General features: G+C 44.9%; 1 protein-coding gene and 1 non-coding gene across 3 annotated transcripts; both read left to right on the forward strand.

The window, feature by feature from the left end:
- The first annotated feature begins 1,360 nt into the window (after positions 1–1,360).
- trnaa-cgc lies at positions 1,361–1,433 on the forward strand. Its single transcript has one exon. It is a non-coding gene; the product is annotated as a tRNA-Ala (tRNA).
- A 3,022-nt stretch (positions 1,434–4,455) lies between these two features.
- rfk (riboflavin kinase) lies at positions 4,456–23,173 on the forward strand. 2 transcript variants are annotated; one of them, XM_042333699.1, is made up of 5 exons: positions 4,456–4,791; positions 8,127–8,278; positions 11,176–11,278; positions 15,359–15,388; positions 20,045–23,173. In XM_042333699.1, exons 1-5 carry the CDS (start codon positions 4,710–4,712, stop codon positions 20,173–20,175), a joined length of 498 nt encoding a protein of 165 aa, XP_042189633.1. In that variant the 5' UTR covers positions 4,456–4,709; the 3' UTR covers positions 20,176–23,173. The 2 variants fall into 2 exon arrangements, with proteins under 2 accessions (XP_042189633.1, XP_042189638.1); XM_042333704.1 differs by lacking the exon at positions 15,359–15,388.
- The last annotated feature ends 23 nt before the right edge of the window (positions 23,174–23,196 follow it).

A 23,196-nucleotide genomic window follows, 5' to 3' on the forward strand; every position in this document is an offset into this window, starting at 1 on the left:
GATTGGCTCAGTTCAAGAAACTTTCATTGTTTAAAATGGCGCCTTGGAACCAAGCGCCTTGGGACGTCCTCCTGACGTGAAAGGCGCTCTATAAATGTCATTTTGTTGTTGTTGTTGTATTGTAGAGTCCTGTAGCTCAGTGGTTAGAGCACTCGCTTTGCAAGCGAGAGACCTGAGTTCAATTCCAGGCAGAGGGCGAAACCTTGGGCAAGTTTCCTTACTCCACACAGAGCCTAATAATAATCCCTCCAAAATCAAAAACAATAATTAAATTGGTCATTTTCAATCTATGACTGTTTGTGGGACATTGCTGTGTGCAATTGGCTGCCGCGTTCGACCACAAATATACAGTCAACTCACTTTACAGTATATTCTGTGAAGCGCGTTGGGACGTCCTCCCGATGTGAAAAGCGCTATATCAAATGCAAGGATTATTATTATTATTATTATTGTGTTTTATTGTGTTTAGCTGTACGTTGCTGCCATCTTGTGCTTAGATTCAGTATTGTACTACTGGACTGATCATTATTAGACAGACCCGGAAACTGGTGGTTGCTATAAGGTCCAAAATAGCAATTCCTCAGATCTATATATTTTAATCAAAGAAAATCACATTTATAATTAAGACACTATTACTATAATTTAATATTTGAATAAAAGTGTGTCAGTCTGGCTCAGTTCGTAGCGCTCTGTCCTTCAAGGCAGAAGGTTGTGGGTTGAAGTCCTACGTCTAAAGCTGACACTCCAAAGCAGTGCTGAGGTGTCGTCCTTTAAATCAGATGTTAAACAGGTCCCGTCTGCCTGTTCAGGTAAACGTTAAAGATCCTGTCAAATTGTTTGTTTTTAATTACCTTTTGGGTAAAGAAATACATCTGTACTGAAATCAACGTTTGCAACCCCAAACTTATGTCCACTTGTTCTACTGTCTTGATGCATTCAAAAGTATTGTTCTCAGTTTACTTTCTCAATCTTCTTTCAAACGTCCCTTTTTAAGACTAAAGAGCCCTTGCTCTCCTCCTTGCATTACTGGAGTATGACTTCTGGTGATTTGAAATCCACTGATTTGTTAATATAACCCAGTATTTTATTTTTCTTTATTGTTGCCTCACACTGCTTTGACATGGTGAGTCAATTAACACCTTCTCTTTCCCTTGGCAAGTTCTATCCCTTCCATGGAGTAATTGGGGAAATGGTACGCTGGGTGTTCTGGAAGAATAAAGATCGAGGCGAGTGCTTTAATCACTGAGCTACAGGACTCCATATACTCCATATACTCTATATACTGTAAAGTGCATTGACTGTGTGATTAGTGGTGTCCAAACTCGGACACCGCAAGTTATTGTTGAGCAAGGCTCTACTAAGTCCTGTAGCTCAATGGTTAGAGCACTCGCCTCGCAAGCGAGAGGACCTGGGTTCGATTCCCAGCAGGGCAAAATGTTGGGCAAGTTTCCTTACTCCACATGCCTCTGTTTACCTAGCATTAAGTAGGAACCTGGTCGTTAGTCGATTGGTGGATTGCTTTTCCGGGGACAATAAGTTCTTTAAAGAAAATTGGTCACTTCAATCCATGACTGTTTGTGGGAAACTGCTGAGCGCAATTGGCTGCCATGTTTCGCCCACAAAATATACAGTCAATTCATTTTACAATATATTCTGTGAAGTACTTTGAGACGTGTAGAAGATCCGATAAGGCTATATCAAATGCAAGGATTATTATTATTAGTAGTAGTAGTAACTGGGAAACCGGTTGTTAGTCGATTGACGGATCGCTTTTCGGGAGGTAATAATTCCTTCAAAAAAAAAGATTGATCGCTCAATCCATGACTGTTTGTGGGACACTGCTGTGCGCAATTGGTTGCTGCTTTTCGCCCACAAAATATACAGTCAATTCACTTTACTGTATATTCTGTGAAGCGCTTTGAGACGTCTCGAAGATGTGATTAGACGCGATATCAAATGCAAGGATTATTATTATTCTTTGCAGACAAACGTGACAGCTAATTTATGCACAGGAATGTCCCATAAACAGCCATGAAGGGAATGACCAATTTTATTTTTATTTGTATGATTTCTACGGCTAAGAGGCCTGTTGAGCTTACCTGATGGTGGAGCCAAAATACAGCACGGTAAATAGGAGCAGCTAACCAGTGGTGGCTAACTTGTGGTCCACGTGCCACTTACTTCCCACGGGGCCGTTAAGAAGCCCCCCACCCCCATCCGAACATTCAGACGAGTCTAGTTAAGTCCATGTTTGTTCAGCAGTGTGTGTTTTCAGGAAAATCTATTTTGTTGGCCTACCATTAAGATTGGGCACCACGGATCTAGACTGTGAGCTTAATTCTCAAAACCACAATCAATTGCAAGTAGGTGATAAAGTGAAATCCTCAACAGTTGAAGCTGCGATAGTCTACTTCAGAATGCTCTGGTGAAGAGCTCGAGGAGCTTCTCTGTCAGGACAGCAGTGGTACTGGGGTCGAGGGTGGAAGCAGAGAGAGAGTTGGGTATCAAGTGGAAGTTGACCCCATGTCTGCGGATAATGTCACCAAGGGGGAGCTTGTACAGGTTGAGGAGGAGAGGACCAAGCACAGAGCCCCACTGCACAAGATGGTGCCAGGGCTGGAGGAGAAGCCATTTGTGGAGACAAAGTGGAGCCGGTGTGAGAGATAGTATCGGAACCACTCAAAGACAGGTGGTGGAGGAGGATAGAGTGGTCCAGTGTCAAAGGCAGCAGAGAGGTCGAGGAGGACGAGGAGACAGAGGGATTCCTGGTCACAGAATGTTACTTGTCACCTTGACCAGGGCTGTGGGCAGCACCGAAACACCGATTGGAGGGATTCGTAAAGGGAGTGGTGAGAGAGGAAGGAGTGAAGCTGGGAAGCAACAACTCTTTTAGGGACCTTGGAAAGGAAAGTGAGGTTGGAGATGGGGCGGTAGTTTGTGAGCAGGGATGGGCCCAGGGAAGGTTTTTTAAGGATAGAGCCGATGACAGCTGTTTTTAGTGGGATGGGAATGGTGCCAGTTGACAGGGAGAGGTTGATGATGTCTGAGAGTAAAGGGGCAAAAGGAGGTGGAGCTGGGAGATAAGGAGAGGGGTGGAGATGGGGGTCGAGGGAGCAGGTGGTGGGCTTTAAGCGGGTTATGGTGGCGGTGAGAGAGGATTGGGAGACAGGTTCGAAGGTGTGGAGGGAAGGGGGTGGGTAGGGGCTGGAGCGTGAGGGAGAGATGGGGAGGGAGGGGACGGTTGGGCGGGTGGAGGCGGCGGCTGAACGGATCCCCTCGATTTTGGTCTCAAGGAAATCCAGCATCTTTTTTGCAGCCGGAGTAGATGTGTGTGGACAGCAACAACAACAACAACAACAAGATTCCATTTATAAAGCGCCTTTCACGTCAGGAGGACGTCCCAAGGCGCTGCACAGTTGGGTCAGGACCCGAGCATTGGGGGGGAAATGGTCAGGGTGAGGGGAGGGGAGGGAGGGAGCGAGGAGGGGGGAAATGGTCAGGGTGAGGGGAGGGAAGGGAGGGAGCGAGGAGGGGGAAGAGAGTCGAGAGGGGAGCTGAAGGCTCGGCGTCACTGCAACACGGTGGCCTGGAGCAGCGGTGGGGAGGGGGCAGCGTTTTCTGGAGCAACAGAAAAAAAAGCACATCTCCTTCCAATCCACTACATATAGCGCCCGTTTCCTTGCGGCGGCCACTGCTGTCTGACGCGCCCCTCGAGTGGATTTTCACCAGACAGCGAGTGGTGCTGCAACACCCTCCTCAGCCTGGAGGTGGGGAGTTAACAGCTGTGTGCTGAACAGAGGGGGCGCTGTGGGAGCCTCCAGCCAGAGGGGGCGCTGTGAGAGCCTCCAGCCAGAGGGCGGCGCTGTGAGAGCCTCCAGCCAGAGGGCGGCGCTGTGGGAGCCTCCAGCCAGAGGGCGGCGCTGTGGCAGCGACGCTGTGGGCGCCTCCAGTCAGAGGGCGGCGCTGTGAGAGCCTCCAGCCAGAGGGGCGGGGGCTGTGAGAGCCTCCAGCCAGAGGGCGGCGCTGTGGGCGCCTCCAGCCAGAGGGGCGGGGGCTGTGGGAGCCTCCAGCCAGAGGGCGGCGCTGTGGGAGCCTCCAGCCAGAGGGCGGCGCTGTGGGAGCCTCCAGCCAGAGGGCGGCGCTGTGGGAGCCTCCAGCCAGAGGGGCGGGGGCTGTGGGAGCCTCCAGCCAGAGGGGCGGGGGCTGTGGGAGCCTCCAGCCAGAGGGCGGCGCTGTGGGAGCCTCCAGCCAGAGGGGGCGCTGTGAGAGCCTCCAGCCAGAGGGGGGGGCTGTGGGAGCCTCCAGCCAGAGGGCGGCGCTGTGGGAGCCTCCAGCCAGAGGGGCGGGGGCTGTGGGAGCCTCCAGCCAGAGGGCGGCGCTGTGGGAGCCTCCAGCCAGAGGGCGGCGCTGTGGGCGCCTCCAGCCAGAGGGGAGGGCGGCGCTGCCTGTGACGTGCTGTGTTGTCAGAGGCGGTGGAGAGGTCACAGAGGAGGCGGCGACGCCGGTGGTTGAGCAGCGGTTTGCGGGGACGGAGGGGACGCGCAGCTCTCGGACCGGGAATAACCGGAACAGCGGAGAGAGGGGGAAAAAAACCTATTTTGAAGGAGTTTGACAGCCGCTGACGGCCCCGCACTGACCCCCTCAGCTCGGACTGGGAAGGAAGGGTCGCGGTCTCCGCGCTGACGCTGCTCTCTCCCCGAGGGGCCGTCATGAAGAGTTTGCCCTATTTCTGCCGCGGAGACGTGGTGCGAGGCTTCGGCCGCGGCAGCAAAGAGCTCGGGATCCCGACAGGTACACAGCAGCCGCGCGGACCGTCCCCACACCGGCCATCGCCAACCGCCATCCCAACCGCTCACACACTCCCCCCCACACACTCCCACACACACACACACACTCCCACACACACACACACACTCCCACACACACACACACACTCCCACACACACACACACACACACACTCCACACACACACACACACACACACACTCCCACACACACACTCCCACACACACACACACTCCCACACACACACTCCCACACACACACACACACTCCCCACACACACCCCCACACACACTCCCCCCCACACACACTCCCACACTCCCCCACACACACTCCCACACTCCCCACACACACTCCCACACTCCCCCACACACACTCCCACACTCCCCCACACACACTCCCACACACACACACACACACTCCCACACACACACTCCCACACACACCCCCCCACACACACACACACACTCCCACACACACACACACACTCCCACACTCCCCCACACACACTCCCACACTCCCCCACACACACTCCCACACCCCCACACACACTCCCACACCACACACACACACCCCACACACACACACACACTCCCACACACACACACACTCCCACACACACACACACACCCCCCCCCCACACACACACTCCCCCACACACACACTCCCCCACACACTCCCCCACACTCCCACACACACACACACACACCCCCACACACACACACACTCCCCCACACACACACACACACACACACTCCCACACACACACACACACACACTCCCACACACACACACACACACACACACACACACCCACACACACACCCCCACACACACACCCCCACACACCCACCCACACACACACACTCCCCCACACACACCCCCACACACACACCCCCACACACACACACACACACACACTCCCACACACTCCTACACTCACACACCCCCACACTCCCCCCCACACACTCCCCCCACACACTCCCCCCCACACACTCCCCCCCACACACTCCCCCCCACACACTCCCCCCACACACTCCCCCCCACACTCCCCACACACCCCACACACCCCCCACACACCCCCCACACACACACCCCCCACACACACTCCCCACACACTCCCCACACACATACACACACTCCCACACACACACACACACACACTCCCACACACACACACACCCACACACACACCCCCACACACACACTCCCACACACACACACTCCCCCACACACCCCCACATACACACCCCCACATACACCCCCACACACACCCCCACACACACACCCCCACACACACCACACACACACACACACACTCCCACACACTCCTACACTCACACACCCCACACTCCCCCCACACACTCCCCCCACACACTCCCCACACCCCCACACACACTCCCCACACACATCCCCACACACTCCCACACACACACACAACCCACACACCCCCAACACACACACTCCCACACACACTCCCACACACACACCCACATACACCCCCACACACCCCCACATACACCCCCACACACACACACTCCCACACACACACACTCCCACACACACTCCAACACACACACACACACACTCCCACACACACTCCCCCACACACACCCCACATACACCCCCCCACACACACCCCCCCACACACACACACACACACACACTCCCACACACACTCCCACACACACACACACACTCCCACACACACACCCACACACACACACACACACACACTCCCACACACACTCCCACACACACACTCCCCACACACACCCCCACACACACACACACTCCCACACACACACACACACACACTCCCCCACACACACACACACTCCCACACACACACACACTCCCACACACACACACACACACACACACTCCCACACACACACACTCGCACACACACACACTCCCACACTCCCACACTCCCCCCCACACACTCCTACACTCACACACCCCCACACTCCCCCCACACACTCCCCCCCACACACTCCCCCCACACACTCCCCACACCCCACACACACTCCCCCACACACACCCCCACACACTCCCACACACACACACACACCCACACACCCCCACACACACACACTCCCACACACACTCCCAACACACACACACACACACTCCCCCACACACACCCCCACATACACCCCCACACACACACACTCCCACACACACACACTCCCACACACACTCCCAACACACACACACACACACTCCCACACACACTCCCCCACACACACCCCCACATACACCCCCACACACACACCCCCACACACACACACACACACACACACTCTCACACACCATCCCACTGACCCCCAAACACACCCCCACACACACACACACACACACACACACTCCCACACACACTCCCACACACACACACACACTCCCCCACACACACCCCCACACACACACACACACACTCCCACACACACACACACACACACACACACACACTCCCACACACACACCCCCACACACTCCCACACACACACACACTCCCACACACACACACACACACACTCCCACACACACACACTCGCACACACACACACACACTCCCACACTCCCACACTCCCCCCACACACTCCTACACTCACACACCCCCACACTCCCCCCCACACACTCCCCCCACACACTCCCCCCCACACACTCCCCCACACCCCCACACACACTCCCCCACACACACCCCCACACACTCCCACACACACTCCCACACTCCCACACTCCCCCCCACACACTCCTACACTCACACACCCCACACTCCCCCCACACACTCCCCCCACACACTCCCCCACACCCCCACACACACCTCCCCCACACACTCCCCCACACACACCCCCACACACACACACACTCCCACACACACACACACACACACACACTCCCACACACACACACTCGCACACACACACACACACACACTCCCACACTCCCACACTCCCCCCCACACACTCCTACACTCACACACCCCCACACTCCCCCCCACACACTCCCCCCCACACACTCCCCACACCCCCACACACACTCCCACACACCCTCCCCCAACACACCCTCCCCCAACACACCCTCCCCCAACACACCCTCTCTCCCCCCCAACACACTCTCTCCCCCCAACACACTCTCTCTCCCTGCTCCCAACAAACCCCTCTCCTCCCACACCCCCAACCCCCACTGCGTGTACCTTCACCCACACAGCCCCCCCACACCCCCTCCCCTGCACATGTGCCCCCTCCCCCCTGAACTTGCGCCCATATGCTTAGTGAACATTGTGAAATCTGATATTATCAGTAATAAAATGTCACCTGTTCTTTTGCTTCCTCCACAGCAAATTTCCCAGACACCGTTGTGGACAACCTGCCAGCAGACATCACTACTGGTATATACTACGGTTGGGCCAGTGTTGCAAATGGAGATGTACATAAAATGGTTATGAGCATAGGTTGGAATCCATACTATAAAAACACTAAGAAATCCATGGTAAGTTGAATTGTTTATGGAAACGTGTAGCTATCTTTGACTTTCTGGAAGATTCTTTGTACCAATACTGAAGTGTAGACTGTTGATATATCTCCTTTTTTTAGTTTTTCCTCAAAAAAAGTCTAACTTTCACTGATTGTCTTGTCCCACGAGTCATCAAAGTGTCAGTTCTTACATGAGTTCAGATCATGGATTATCTGAAATTCACTTTCTGAACTCATACGAAAATTTGACTGGAAGGCATCATTGCAGATCTTTACATATGCATGCTTTGTGAGTGTACGTCTCTGGTTAGTGATCATTAGGGATTCCCCCTTTTCTTTCCTCTCTTCCCCCATTACCCCCAAATAAAGTACATTCTTGGAGGGCAGTTTGACTTGGCATCAAAAGGTTTTTCTATATCATTGAAACTGGCATCGAGCTTTTTGATGTCCACTCAATCAATACAACTTTTGCCTAAAATAATACTCATCATTTATAAATTAGTGAAACCATAAGATCAGATCAGTTCCAGCTAATGAACTCTAGGATTTGGAAGAGACTTTTTGCTAGGACTTAAACTTTACGCAAGGACAGCCTGTGTTACTGCTCCTTATTGCTATTCAGTGGCCTGTTGGAAATCAAATGTCTGTGGATAGACTTAGGTTTGTGTAATACTCTTATATACATCACTTATTTGAGGCTCTAAACTGGTGCCAGCATCTGTGGAAATTAACTTAACTAAGAGTGCACACTTTCAGGAGAGGAGGAAACTTGGGTGGAGTAGCAAAATGCTTGGTTTGAACATTTCAATAGCCATACAGTTGTATCTAGAGGCTTAGTAAGGGTTTGATAAAGCTGTATTGCAGTTATTTTTTTAGAAAATAGTATTGTTTATTTTCAGTGTCTTGAAGCTGTGAGGCTGTTTCTAGTAAACGCATTAACAACAACAAATTAAATTTGTATATTGCCTTTCTTGTTAAGAATGGAAAATGTCTAAATGTGTATGTTTTCACAGAAAAACTCATTTTCAAGGATGAAAACACAATAGGGACTAGATTTACCCTTCTTTGTATGTACAGTATTGACTGATTTAAGGCTATTTTTTACTGTAATCCAGATATTCCTGAATCATAGAACAGTGCTATTTAAAATACTCTAAAGCATTTCATACTAAGCAATGCTGCTCACCAGGAAGTTCCAGGAAGTAGGGAGTTCCTGGTTCCTGCTATCCAGTTAGTGAGGGCTCAAACCTGTTTGGCAGATGTCAATTGACCAGTTAGTCTCCTCCATGTGGGGAAGAGGCAGGTAAGTGGGGTCTCCTTAGACTGAACTGCTTACAAATAGCAATCTTGGCAACAATATTAAATTCAAATCGCCCTTTGCAATAATCTGCTTCCTGAACAATACCCCAAGGCATTGTTGTTGACTAACTTGACAGCTTAGTACGTGAGCAGAGGGACAGACCTATCACTGAGATCCAGCATTCTCCCCATTCGGTGCCTGTTAACCAGTATGAGGGTACTAGGTGGACAAGCATAGTCTTGTCAGACAATGCTCTCAATGCCAAGCTATACGGTATTAGCTAATTAAACTCCAGCAGTGCTCTGGGTCTCAAGCCTTGACTCTTGCTAACTTTTGCCTAAAACACTCTGAAAATAGGTAAGCAGGGAGAGTCCTCTGGGAGAAGAAAGCGTATTCTGTTTTAGACACTGGGAAATTTCCATTCATAGGCAGCATTCATATGTGCTGTTTTGTCTGGTGTGGATACTCTTCAGCATAGTGATGGGTTTCTGCATGTACCAGACACCAACTGACCAAAAGAAGCCTGAATCCAGAAGTAGAGTTAGATTGCTGTTTGTGGGATATTGCTGTGTGTGAATTGGTTGCCATATTTGCCAGCAACATACAGTCAATACACTTAACAGTAATGCTGTGAAATGCTTTGACAACAGCCTCCTGTTTTGAAAGCGCTATATCAAATGCAAGTATTGCTGGCCAGTATGTTCTGCTGTCAAGCTACTACACCATTAAATTAAGAGTGTACTGATCAAGCTTTTCCTGACTTTGGAAGTATTTAGCTCAGTCCAAGTGGTAATGAGAACTGATGGATTATAAAGAATTATTATCTTTCTTAAGAAGCTCTGGTCATTCAATTTTTTTCTGTTTTTTGAGAAAACCACAGTATTGGAAACTCCTACTTAAATAAAGATGTCCACAGCAACAATGACATCTTGCATTTATATAGTGCCCTTCATGCCAGACATTGTCTAAAATGTACAAAGTGAATTATTTCTGCATGCTGTGGTGGCATTGCACGACTGCAGTACGTTATTTTACTGGAAAGCAGAAGTTTTGTAAAGCGTATTTACAATAACATCAACAACTTGCATTTATATAGCGCCCTTCACACGGGGTAGCGTCCCGCAGTGCTTGACAATCGTGGAGTCTGATCCCAAGCCAGAGGCAGAGGGAGGGGGAAGCTGACCGTAAGCACAATCAAAAAGCAAGGTCTTTAGGCAGGATTTGAAAGTGGGGAGGGAGGGGGAAGGCTGAGGAATTGAGGGAGAGAGGTCCAGAATTTCAGGGCATAGTGACTGAAGGCACAGATGTTATCTGTTGTGAGACAAATTTGACTAGTTCCATGCAATTTCTTACCTTAAAGAGTTTAGGGCCAAAAATTATTCACATTATTCATTTCAAATGGGGGGAAAAAATCATCATTCAAGTTTTTTTTAAAAAAACTAATAAAACAAAATTGGAGAAGTAAGGTAAACATTGAGGCGTTGAAAATCATTTCCTGACTGAATTTAAAATTGCATAGAATAAAGCTTAGGATGTTTGCATTTCATGCTGTGTAATTACTCTACTAAAGTTGCTCTTCCAATTTATCACTTCTTGTTTTTGTCCTTTCCTAGGAAACGCACATAATTCATTCTTTCAAGGAAGACTTTTATGGGGAAATTCTCAGTATAGTAATTGTTGGCTATATCCGACCTGAGAAGACATTTGAATCAGTTGGTAAGATTTAAATTATTGTACATCTTTCTAGAAATCGTATAGGTGTGTTTCTGGGAGTGGGGGGGGACACAAGATGGAGTGAAGAAACAAAGCATCATTGGAAAAAAGCCTCAAGGGAGGGCTGAAACAAAAACAGGGAGCTGGGAAAACTCAGCAGGTCAGGCAGCATCTATGGAGAAAGGAAAGTGAGTCAACGTTTCGGGTCCATGATCCTTCATCAGAACTCAAGGGAGGGCTATTGGAAAGATAGGAAACATCAGGGAGCTAACAGGGAATAGATCAAAAGTTGGAGGGATTATAAAGAAACCCAAAAGGTCAGAGATGGATTTAAGGTGTAAGTATATTCACAAAGTATGAGTAAAAATGGCAATCAGAGACACAATTGCAAAGGAGTGTGGTATTTGTAGCATTATCAGAGACCTAGTTTAAATCGAGACCCGATTGACAACTTAATGTTTCTGATCAGCACATGTAAAAAAAGATCAAAAGGGGAGGGGGTGTATCATCGTTAATCAAAGATTCCATTGTAGCACAGCACTGTAATAATGATGAAAGGGTTGGTGAAAAGATTGAATTTATCTGTATAGAGGTAAGAAATAAGAAGGGAAGTATTACTCTAATGGTAAAATTATTACAGACCACGAATAGTAGAAATGAGAGAGGAAAGGATCTGTAGACAAATTTTGGAGATGTGCAGAAATAACAGTGTCTTAATAATTGGTGACCTCAGTTATTCTAAGATAAACTGGGTCAAGATAATGTGAGGTACCGTGTGAGTTTTTTCTACAAGTATACAGAAATATTTTCTTAAATAGTATGTCTCCACGCCAACAAGGGAGAAAGCAGTTCTTAATCTTGTTCTAGGAAATTAAGAGTATAAGTGAGTTGGCAGTCAATAACCACAATATTATTAGATTTGGTGTAAAAAGGAGGAGAAAAATTTGAAAAAAACATTGGAATGTGGAATGCCCTGCTGGGAGCAGCAGTCGAGACAGGATCGCTATCAGATTTCAGAAGAGGACCAGATAGATATTTAAAAATGAGTAATTTGTGGGGGGATGGGAAAAGGTCAGGTGAATGGGACTTTTTCTCTTTTCTCACCCTTTTGGGGTTATTTTATTGAAATCTGAAATTCAGTGCCTGAAGATCCCAGAGTGTCTTTTAGTGCTACTTGAGACTAGAGGCACATATTTCTAATGGTGAATAATGCTTCTCTTGTTGGTTGTCATGTGCTTATTTTGTGATTTCACCAATATAAAACCATTCTTTGGTGAGGCCAATGGCTTAGCAATCTGGATTTTATGTACCTTTAGAATGAAAATGCTAAAGTGAGATATTGTTTTATAACTTAAATTAGATATGAATACAATCATGATGCTCCTGTTTTGGGACCAAGTTGTGTTGCTGGAAAACATGTGTGCCTTTATTGCACCCAGGTGTTCGTTTTCTATTTATACAAAATAATGATCCTTGCATTTGATACAGCGCCTTTCGCATTGGGCAGACATCTCAAAGGCTTCACAGAATTTACTCATGTCTTGTAGGCAAGCATCGCAGACAATTTACACATCAATATCCCATACAATCATGAAGTGAATACCCAATTCTATGGGGTATTAATTGTAAGGATACCAGGGGAAACTTCCTTCTTTTCACATAGTCTTACGGAATCTTTAACTACCACCTGAACAGGAAGATAGGACCTAGATTTAACGTCTCATCCAATTGACAGCAATGCAGTGTACCAGCACTGTTTTGGAGTATCTGCCTAGAATATGATTTCAAAGTCCCAATATGGGGCTTGTATCAACACCTTCTGACTCGGAGGTGAGTTGCTCATGAAAATCCATTGCCATGCTTGAGAGAATCAAACCAGATTAAGAATTCCACATATGCATGCCACCAATATTTGGGAATTTTCCTTTGGAATGCAGTGTGCCCTCTTTCTCCAGAGGGTTTCCCCTGCTTTCTTAATTATGGAACGTATTATGCACACATTGACAAAATCCAGTGCTTGTTGACTCCGGAGGATATGGCATAAGAACACATGAAATGCCAGACGAAGAAAAGTTTAATTTGATTGCCTTCTACCTACCTGTCGGTCGCATGCATATATGTCCTGAACTATCTGTACTGTATCCCATAATGTTATTTCCTAAAAGAAAACTATCTAATCTGTGTTTGAAGGAATCAACACTTCCTGCTTAAACCATGAGAGCCTGTTCCACAGATTTACTATTCGCTCACTGAAATAGTGTTTCCATAGATTCATTCTGAATTTCCTGGGGAATTGCTGGATTTTAACCATCTAATACCACAAAACTTGCCCTTGTAAATGCTGTCTGTCAACGTCCTGCTGCGTATCCAGCTAAGTCCACTCTGCCTGTTAGGACTTTGGCTTGCAGGGTTAATGGGACCCCAATATGAAGAATCTTTGCCTCCAGTAACTGGTTTGTCCTTTCTAGTTGGTGCTAATGACTGACGCTGCTTGATCTTCACCAGCAGAGCCTTGAAGTACTGAGGACCCGCCCCATTCAGGAACCGGATTACTAGCACTCGAGGATCAACTAGTTAATAGTTAATTGCCAGGAACATTGGAACCAACCCAGGCTCAAGGAAATACCTGTTTCCCCTACCCCAAGGATAGACAGTTGGCAATAACTTCTGTAAACTGTTCTTGTAAAACAATTAATATTGTTCCTCATATAGGATTACATGATTACATGATACTGTTTCAAGATATGTATATATTTTTTCGTCTACCTTAATTTTTATAATTTTAATAGCGCCATCAAGGTTTCCTAAATCTTCAGACTATTGACCTAGAAATTTCCCCGACTGTTGACAGTCCCCTTTCTCTTTTGCAATTCCTGTTGCTTGCTCAGAATTTGAGCTAAATGATTTTAGGAATGTTTGAAGGGCAGAAAGTTCTCGCTTCCTTACCCAGAGTTACCTCTGGTTTAGGATTAGTTGCATTCTCTGCTCATTTTTGTGGATCAAAAGTTGCTTTTAATTTAATTGTGAATTTCTTGATACTGTCATTACTGCTGTACTTCCTTCATGACCAGTGATTTAAGCGGGCAAGTTAGATATTTCTGTTCTGACTTCAATTAGTTCTTCTTCCATCTAAAGGAACAAAGTGAGGGGAAATCTTTTTGGAAAAAATTCAAGTCCAATAACCTTTAATTTCTACTTGGTAATCATTTTGTTCTCCGATTGAATGATATGTATTTGAAAGCGGTAGAATCGGATATTTCCACTTTCGATGTTTCAGTGCTATCTAAGAACTATTAGTCATGTGATTTACACTTTCCCATTCCCCCAAATATGGCCTCTCATGCTTGACCATTTTATTTTTAAACCTCTCAGTGACTAGTTAATTATTTCAGCACATCTGGGCAAAAGTCATCTTTGTTAATTTCAATGTGTCCTGTTCCAGGTTTGTTTCTGAACTATCATTTTGCTCATTTGTTTGTGAAACTTGTATTTTGTACTTTTTTTTACTATCAACATAGTCGTAGAGTGCTTATATTTTCAGACTCAAATCTGGCTTTCAATACCCTGTCAACATTTATATCAGGTTTATTCAGATCCTCAATTAGTCAATAATGCTTGTAGGGGTTTTCAGCATTTCTGCTTCTTGCATGTGATCTGTACTTCTTATTCCTTTCAGTTTCGGAAATCCATTGAACACTTTTACATAGTTTTACGATATTGCACAATTTCTGTGTTTTAGATTTGAGAAACAGAATTCATCATGAACAAATGAGTTCGCTAGAAGCAGATCCAAGACTCCTTGTGCCTTCTTGTCCCCCTTGACTTCTTAGATATTAACACTTAAATCAAAATGTTTTAATCATTATATGGGCATTAACAAATTCTTGCCTATTTGTGAACCATAAATTGTGAATCAGGAAACTGAACTTTGAAAAATTCAACTACTCTTGTATGAAATCATCAAATTGAAATACAAGCCAAAGACTGGCCTACTGTTCATCACGGGACTTTCATGGCATAGCAATGATAACTTCACACCAAGAAAATAATGTGACTTGTTTAATGATTTGCTCTTATTTCCAGACACAGCCCAGGGCAGTGTCCAATGCCTAGGTAAGAATCCTGTAAAATTCTGTGGGAACCAGTGGGAAAGATGGTGCCAAAAGATTGATAGCTGAAGCTCCATTTATGTCAGTTGTGTAAAGTTCCATGCTTCAGCCTTGAGTCCATTTGGGGCAGCAGAATAAGCTGACAACACAGTAGTCCTATCCAACCACTCAGTAAATAGAAAGGGAACATACTGTCTTCTAGAAAGATAGATATTTAGTCCATTGTTTTTCTTTTTCTCGGTTGAACTTTTTTCCTTCAATATATTCATTTGGAGTCCTGTTATAACATGATAGTTGGAGGTCCATACATTTCCAACCAGCTCCACAACAGAACACTATCGGCGGTCACATCTGCAGTCGCTGCAAATGCATTCAGAAAGCTGACTGGTTTCAAAATGAGTCGCTCCACTGTCCGTGGCAACCAGGAAGGCAGCCATTATTAGCAGAGGAAAGCCAGCTAGCACTTGTAAAGTATAGCTTGACCTCCACCTACAGTATTTTTCATTAGACCTGGTGCACTTGGTGCTTCCTATTTTTATGTATTTATCCATTATATCAGCTCAGTGCTTTCTATCCTCGTCTCCTGAGTTATTGCCTTCCAGGATGAGCTCCGCTCAGTTGGTACACTCTCACCTCTGCATCAGAAGGTTGTGTGCTCAAGCTCCACATTAGGATTCGGCTGCCACTTGCCTACAAATATACAGTAGCAGTATTTAGAAGCAATTGCCTCTGAAGCATTTTGAGATTTTAACATAAAAATAAATTCAATATTGTAATGCAGAACTAATACTTCAATGCTGTATTTGCATCCAACTTGCAATGTTTAGTTGTTTTTCTTTTCCTTCTCAGTTTGACTCTTATTTCCATCTGTTCTCAAAATATGAGGGAAAACTACATTTACGTAGGCAGATCTGGATGTTGGCCATTTATTTAGCTCCCTGCTTATAATATTCTGTGTTAGCCTTCGTTCACCGTCCCCTCCGTTCCTCTGGCTCCGGTCTGCTCCACATCCCCCTCCCTAACGGCCCTACCATCGGTGGCCGGGCCTTCAGCCTCTCAGCCCCCAGGCTCTGGAACTCCATCCCCCAGTGCCTTCGCCGCCTCCCCTTTCCTCCTTCAAGGCCGGTCTCAAGACCTTTCTCTTTGACCGTGCCTTCAGCTCCCCTCTCGACTCTCTAACCCCTCCTCGCTCTCTCCCTTCCCTCCCCCCTGACCATTTCCCCCCTGCTCGGGTCCTGACCCAACTGTCCAGCGCCTTGGGACGTCCTCCTGACGTGAAAGGTGCCCTATAAATGAAATCTTGTTGTTGTTGTTGTTAGCCTGTCTCATTCCTATCTTTGAGTCAGAAGGGTTGAAGCCCCATGTTGGGATTTGTATCCCACATAGTCTTGCTGACACTCCAGTGAAGTGCTAGGGATCTGCTGCATAATTGAAGGTGCTGTCCCTGAGATGAGATGTTAAACTAAGAGTGCCTGTCCAGGTAGATTTCAGCAACATTGAACTCAAAATTCCAGGAGACAAACACTGAAATAAGTATTGTCAGTTTAAGTTTTTTTTTGTACTGGGTCAGTTGTGCATTGATATTCAGGAGATATATTTCTTCCCTAAAAACTTCCAGTAATGGAAGTGGCACAAATAATCCCAGCATCATGTGAGGGACCCTCTGACAGCCTAGTTTGTGAGATTAGCAAACTTGTCATGTAGTACTATTCAATGGGGAGCATAAAGTGATTCAATCTATCCTGTAACAAGCAAATTATTTAAATCTAGGAATTTTCTGGGACCTTCAGAAACCATGCTATCCAGCTACATCTCTTTTAGCCTGCGTATTGCATCACAAAGTTGTCTGTTCAGGTGGTTGTTAAAGATACCATGGCATTAGTCAGAAAGAGAATGGAGTTTCTCCCGCTGTCCTGGCCAACAATCCCCAAAGTAAATTTAGATATTTGTTTCATGGCTGTTTGTGGGATAGGGGCTATACAAATGTAATTTGGTTGTTTTTGTATGCCTACAAATTCAGTCACCACTTTATAGTAAATCCTGCAAAGAGCTTTGGGACATCCCCCTGCTGTGAAAGGTGCTTTACCAAATACAAGTATTTCTTTAGAAATGTGCCTACTTTCTCTGAGGAAAGTACATAAGAACATAAGAATTAGGAGCAGGAGTAGGCCATTTGGCCCCTCGAGCCTGCGCCACCATTGAATAAAATCATGGCTGATCTATTCTAACTCCACCTATCCGCCTTATCCCCATATCCCTTTATCCACAAGAAATCTATCAATCTCAGTCTTGAATATGTTCAAGGACTGAGCATCTACAGCCCTTTGGGGTAGAAAATTCCATAAATTCACTACCCTCTGAGTGAAGAAGTTTTTTCTCAACTCAGTGTGAAAGGGTTTACCCCTAATCTTAAAACTGTGACCCCTTATAATTTCTCCAACCAGGGGAAAAAGTCTCCCACTATCTATTCTGTCGTGCCCCTTAATAATCTTATAGGTTTCTATAAGATCACCTCTAATTCTTCTATATTCTAGAGAATATAGGCCTAAATTGCTCAACCTATCCTCATAACTCATCCACCTCATCCCTGGTACCAACCTAGTGAACCGACGTTGTACCCCCTCCAAGGCGAGTACATCCTTTCTTAAATAAGGAGACCAAAACTGCACACAATACTCTAGGTGCGGTCTCACCAGGGCCCTGTACAGTTGCAGCAAGACTTACCTACTCTTATATTCTAACCCTTTTGTAACAAATGCCAACATACTGTTAGCCTTCCTAATTGCTTGCTGTACCTGCAAACCAACCTTTTGTGACTGGTGTACAAGGACATCCAAGTCCCTCTGAACGCTAACACTATCTAGTCTCTCCCCTTCTAAAAAATAATCTACTATTTTTGCCACCTCGGTGGATGACTTCACACTTTGCTACATTCTACTTCATCTGCCACCTATTTGCCCACTCACCCAGCCTCTCTATCTCGTTACTAATATCATTCTCAGTGTTTACTCTCCCTCCTAGTTTAGTGTCATAGTGAAAGTAGGTACAGGTAGAATCTTCATATTCTTTATCAGGTGTTGGATTACGATTCAGTATGATTTCACAAGTTTAGCACATGGCAGGATATGGCGTGACAACTGAGCACTGTGACCACTACCAGCCAAGTGACCACATATCTCGAAGGGAATTCTTGACTTGTACATGAGAATGAAATATACTTTCTAACAGGAAGGCCATCAGATCTAAAAACTAGGATTTGAAAGATTTGCTGTTCAGGCTATTTTGAAGAGTTGTTTTTACATCAACAGCATATCTACTGCTGGTCTTTACTGGAAGCCAAGGAGCATTTTAAAAAATATATAGATCAGTTATTTAGAACGATTAGCAAATAAACTGGGAACTGGTGTATGTTGTAAATTTGAATGTTTCATTAAGAGAAAGATCCATTGATAGAATAATGCACTGGTAGTTCCAATTTCTTAATTTGCAGCAATAGGTTCTCAAAGCCTTGAGAGGGGGTCTCTTAATGTTAACTCCAGGGGAAGATCAGATAAGGAGTTGCACCTCATTGAACATAGAACCAGCTATTGCTGAAACAATAATTGTGGCTAAAGGCTGAAATAGCTGTAAATTAATGAAAGCTAATTAATGTTGTTACAGTGATCAGTTTCTTTGTGCCACAAATAAATTTGGAATTTCTCTAGGATTTACTTGAATCCCCAAATCCCATCTAACCCCACTAAATGTTTGATGGAATTTTCAGTCCATGGTAGATGTTTATCCCCTAAAAGGCTGTGGATACAGGATCCATTCACATTTTCAAGACTGAGGTGGATAGTGATATGGGGCGAGGTTGGGTAATTCCCATCACACAGAGGATACAGTTCAGGATCCTGGTCCTCACCCTCAGAGCCCTCCATGGTCTTGATCCCCCCCCTACCTCTGCGACCTCCTAACCCCCTACCATCTTGCTCACTTCATCCGCTCAGCAGGCTCCGGCCTGCTTGAAGTCCCCTGCCTCGCCCGTCCTACTATTGGAGGACGAGCCTTCTCCGCCACTCTGCCCCCACCCTCTGGAACTCCATCCCGCACTCCCTTCGCTTTGCCCCCTCCCATGCCATCTTCAAGACCCTCCTCTTCGACCGTGCTTTCGATCTCCCTGCTTCCCACCCCCCCTCCACCCTCCCTTCAGCTTGGGTCCGTAACTCTGTCTCAGTGCCTTGGGACATCCTCCTGACGTGAAAGGCGCTTTACAAATGTAATTTTGTTGTTGTTGTAATTGCTCCAAAGTAAAACGTTGAGGTCTTGGGCCTTATAGAAAGAAATGTAGCTATAATTTTTATCTAAGCAGAGCTAGAGAGAAGCATTTAGTGACTTGTACGTTTTTATCCTGGGTGTGATCTATGTCATTGGGTATGTCATTGCATACGTGATTAACTAAAAGTGCTCTTTTGCTCTTTCATCCTTGCAAGTATGATGCGCCTGACTGGAGGGATTTTAGTACGGTTCTTTTATTGTGCATGCCTCTGTAGCTTTGGATATTCAAAATCTCCCTTGCTTTAGTTTGTTTATAATAGAAACAAATTTACTTAACACAATGCATTTTAAGATTTTTCATTTTGTTGCCAGTTCACCGAGTTTCATTTTCACTTCATTTCAGATGCACTGATTACTGCCATTTACAGTGACATTTCTGAGGCAAAAGAAAAACTAGATCTGCCAGAATATCGAAGTATCAAGGACGACAACTTTTTCCGATCACTTGAGAACAATATAATGAATGGCCATTGATTGAAGTAGAGCTGAAGATTGCACTCATTTCTTAAACTGTTTCACTAAAGTCCTTTTTCTTTTGTTTTTGCAGCATAAAAAAATCTGTTGATCTTTACTGGCTTTTCCACTTTTCTGCACTTATTTACTTAAAAAAAACTTGATGACCTGAATTCCAAAATTGATGGTGCAACAAAGTTCAGTCTCTGGGTTGTGGTTACTTTAAACTCACTCTGCATTGCACCTTAATTGACAACAGAAATCTAGGTGGCTGTTTACATACAAATTTACTCCTAATTAAAAGGATGATTGAGACCAATAAAAAAAACATTTTAAATTACATTGCTATCACCCATCCTTTGCTTGCTTCCATTGACCTCTCTACTCAATAAGTAGAAAATGTGGACTCCAAAGGTGTATACCACACCCTTAGAGAGAGGAAGGCCTAGAACACAAGGCAAATGGATGCGTTGGCCACTGTTTTCTGGGTGAAAGCAATCTCAGCTTATTATTGACTTTCCCAATTGCCCAATGAGGACATTTTGACATTGTTCACTTATCTCTACCTGCCTTAGAGACCATAGTCAGAAAAAGATATGTGAGTTAGAAACCTCTGCAAATGCACAATTTCACTTATGTTTTGTTGGTGCCCTAGATCCACCTTACAAAATACACTGGGCAGATTTCAGACCTGGGCTACAATTAAGGCTTCAAATGCAGAGGAAGCTGTAATGTCAAGAGAATAATAACAGCTTGCATTTACATAGCGCCCCTCATGCAGGGTAGCTTCCCAGAGGACTGAATATCACTTAGATAAGCGATATGCTAAGGAAAACGAAACCTGTATAAATGATTTTGTCATTTATGGTGGGTGGTGCATTTTTAACCCAATCTGTAATATAAATTCACCCTCAACTGAAAGACTATTTCAGTTAAAATAAAATCTGAATTTTTTCAAGCTCTGCAGGTATTTCTAACAAGTATTGCTCAATAGCAATTAATATTATCTCCACCCACCACAATTTTTGAAGCCTGACTATACTGAAACCAAATTATTTTGCTCCTATTGCTGCCTTAGCTGGCATCACATAAATCAGCACAGCACAAATTATAGTTGAGCTTCCTGCAAAACTAATCTCATCCCCATTCTCATCTCATCCCCTTCCTTATTTAAATCATTTCCACAATGATTACCAAAAGCAATTATTCTGTATTGTTTCATCCACCCCCACTGTTGTTCATTCCTATTGAAAAGATAATGCCAGGCATTTACAACCAGGGGTTCATGTGATGAAAAATGTTTGGTTTGATTAAATGCTGCCATCTGATATTTCAATGTTGGAAAATTCTGTTGTGAAATATTAAAGAGACCAATATAAGAAGCCATTATGAAAATTCATATTGTTATATATGTCACTTATTTAAAATTGAGACCAAACCAGAGTATAAATACATGTCTTTCCTGTATTATGCATACTTTTAAATTATCCTATCTTCATATAAACACAGACTGGGTTGTGGAGAATATGAAAGGTAACGGATGAAAAGTATTGTTGGAAGGAATTCATCCAGTGTGTTAGACATTTGATGAGGAGTTTGGATGAAGGCTTTGTCCTGCCTACTTTAAATTGCAAATACTAGAATTTAACATTATGAAAAGACACTCATTCTGATGATGTAAACTCTTGAGAACACTGTTTTATGGTTCGACTACTATAAATGTGCCTGTAATTCAAGTTGTAAAAATGACTATATACAAATGATAGTAACCTGAAAGTTATCCTCTTAATGACCTTTTTTTCCTACAAAAAGAAAACTATCTGTACAGTGTTGAGACCACTGTCGCATGTAATAGCATTGTCTGTGGTTCCAGGTCAATCATTTGTATGTATTGAGGATGAACTGTCGGAATTTGTATACAGGTACATTAGATTTTTTTCTTTTTTAGCACTTCATGTAGGTTGCCCAGAATGAATACAAATGCCTTGAATCTCTTATCGTCAACTACCTTTTATTGATGACTCTTTTATTGGTAGATAAATTGGTAGATTAATATCTTTTATGAAAACTTAGCATTAATTACTTTTGAACTGTTAAGTGATCATATTTCTTTGAGAAATGATGACCAGTTGTGTTTTCTATGGAAATCTTTTTTGAGCCAGCTTTTGAAAATCAGTCAGAATTTATGTAAAATGTACTCTTGGCACAGGAATCTACAGTTCATGTCCGAAGTAAGAATAGCATTGATCAGCTATCTGGATTTTACAAGTGATGTTTCAGTAATCTCTCAAATTGTGATATAAAATTATGATTATGTTAGAATCCATGTAATATTGATTAAGACCTGAGTATATTATTTGAGTGGTCAAATTGAAAACAATTCCACTTAAAAATGCACAGAACAGATGCCAATGCATTCTACCAATGTAATTTACTGCAATTCCCAATGCACAGCAACAACAAAATTGCATTTGTAAAGCGCCTTTCACGTCGGGAGAATGTCCCAAGGCACTGAACAGTCAGGGTTGGGATGAGGGAGGGCAGAGGGGAGCTGAAGGAATGGTCAAAAAGGAGGGTCTTGAGTTGTGTCTTGAAGAAGGCAAGAGAGGGAGCAAGGCAAAGGGATTGTCGGATGGTGTTCTAAAGCATGGGGGCAGAGAGGCTGAAAGACCGGCCGCCGATGGTAGGGCGAGTCGGGCAGGAGACCTGGAGCTGGCCGGAGCCTGCTGAGCGGACAGATTGATAGGGGGTCATTAGGTCAGAGATGTAGGAGGTGTAAAATTGTACTCTGTATTGTATTTCTGTGAATGAAGAAATGTATCATTGTGCTGTAACTACTGTATAAGGTTTGTTTTTATATACTACCTTGATTTCCTTGGCTTTGCCTTGGGTCAAACCTGTTAGATGGTTTTAATAAATGCCTAATTTAAAAAAAATGTATCCATAGGTATGTTTGCATTCTGTGTTTTTCAGTTACATCCATATTAAATCGATGAAATTAAAATATCCTAAATCATGACATCTTTTAGTCCAGATAGTAAT

This window comes from Callorhinchus milii, unplaced genomic scaffold, assembly GCF_018977255.1.
Source record: "Callorhinchus milii isolate IMCB2004 unplaced genomic scaffold, IMCB_Cmil_1.0 Scaffold1, whole genome shotgun sequence".
NCBI lineage: Eukaryota > Metazoa > Chordata > Chondrichthyes > Chimaeriformes > Callorhinchidae > Callorhinchus > Callorhinchus milii.

Bases quoted from the DNA above. Each gene is read 5' to 3' on its own strand.
- rfk (XM_042333699.1), top strand. From the start codon at position 4,710: ATGAAGAGTTTGCCCTATTTCTGCCGCGGAGACGTGGTGCGAGGCTTC. The intron at 4,792-8,126 runs GTACACAGCAGC...CTTCCTCCACAG, and splicing joins AGAGCTCGGGATCCCGACAG to CAAATTTCCCAGACACCGTT. The intron at 15,389-20,044 runs GTAAGAATCCTG...ACTTCATTTCAG, and splicing joins GGGCAGTGTCCAATGCCTAG to ATGCACTGATTACTGCCATT.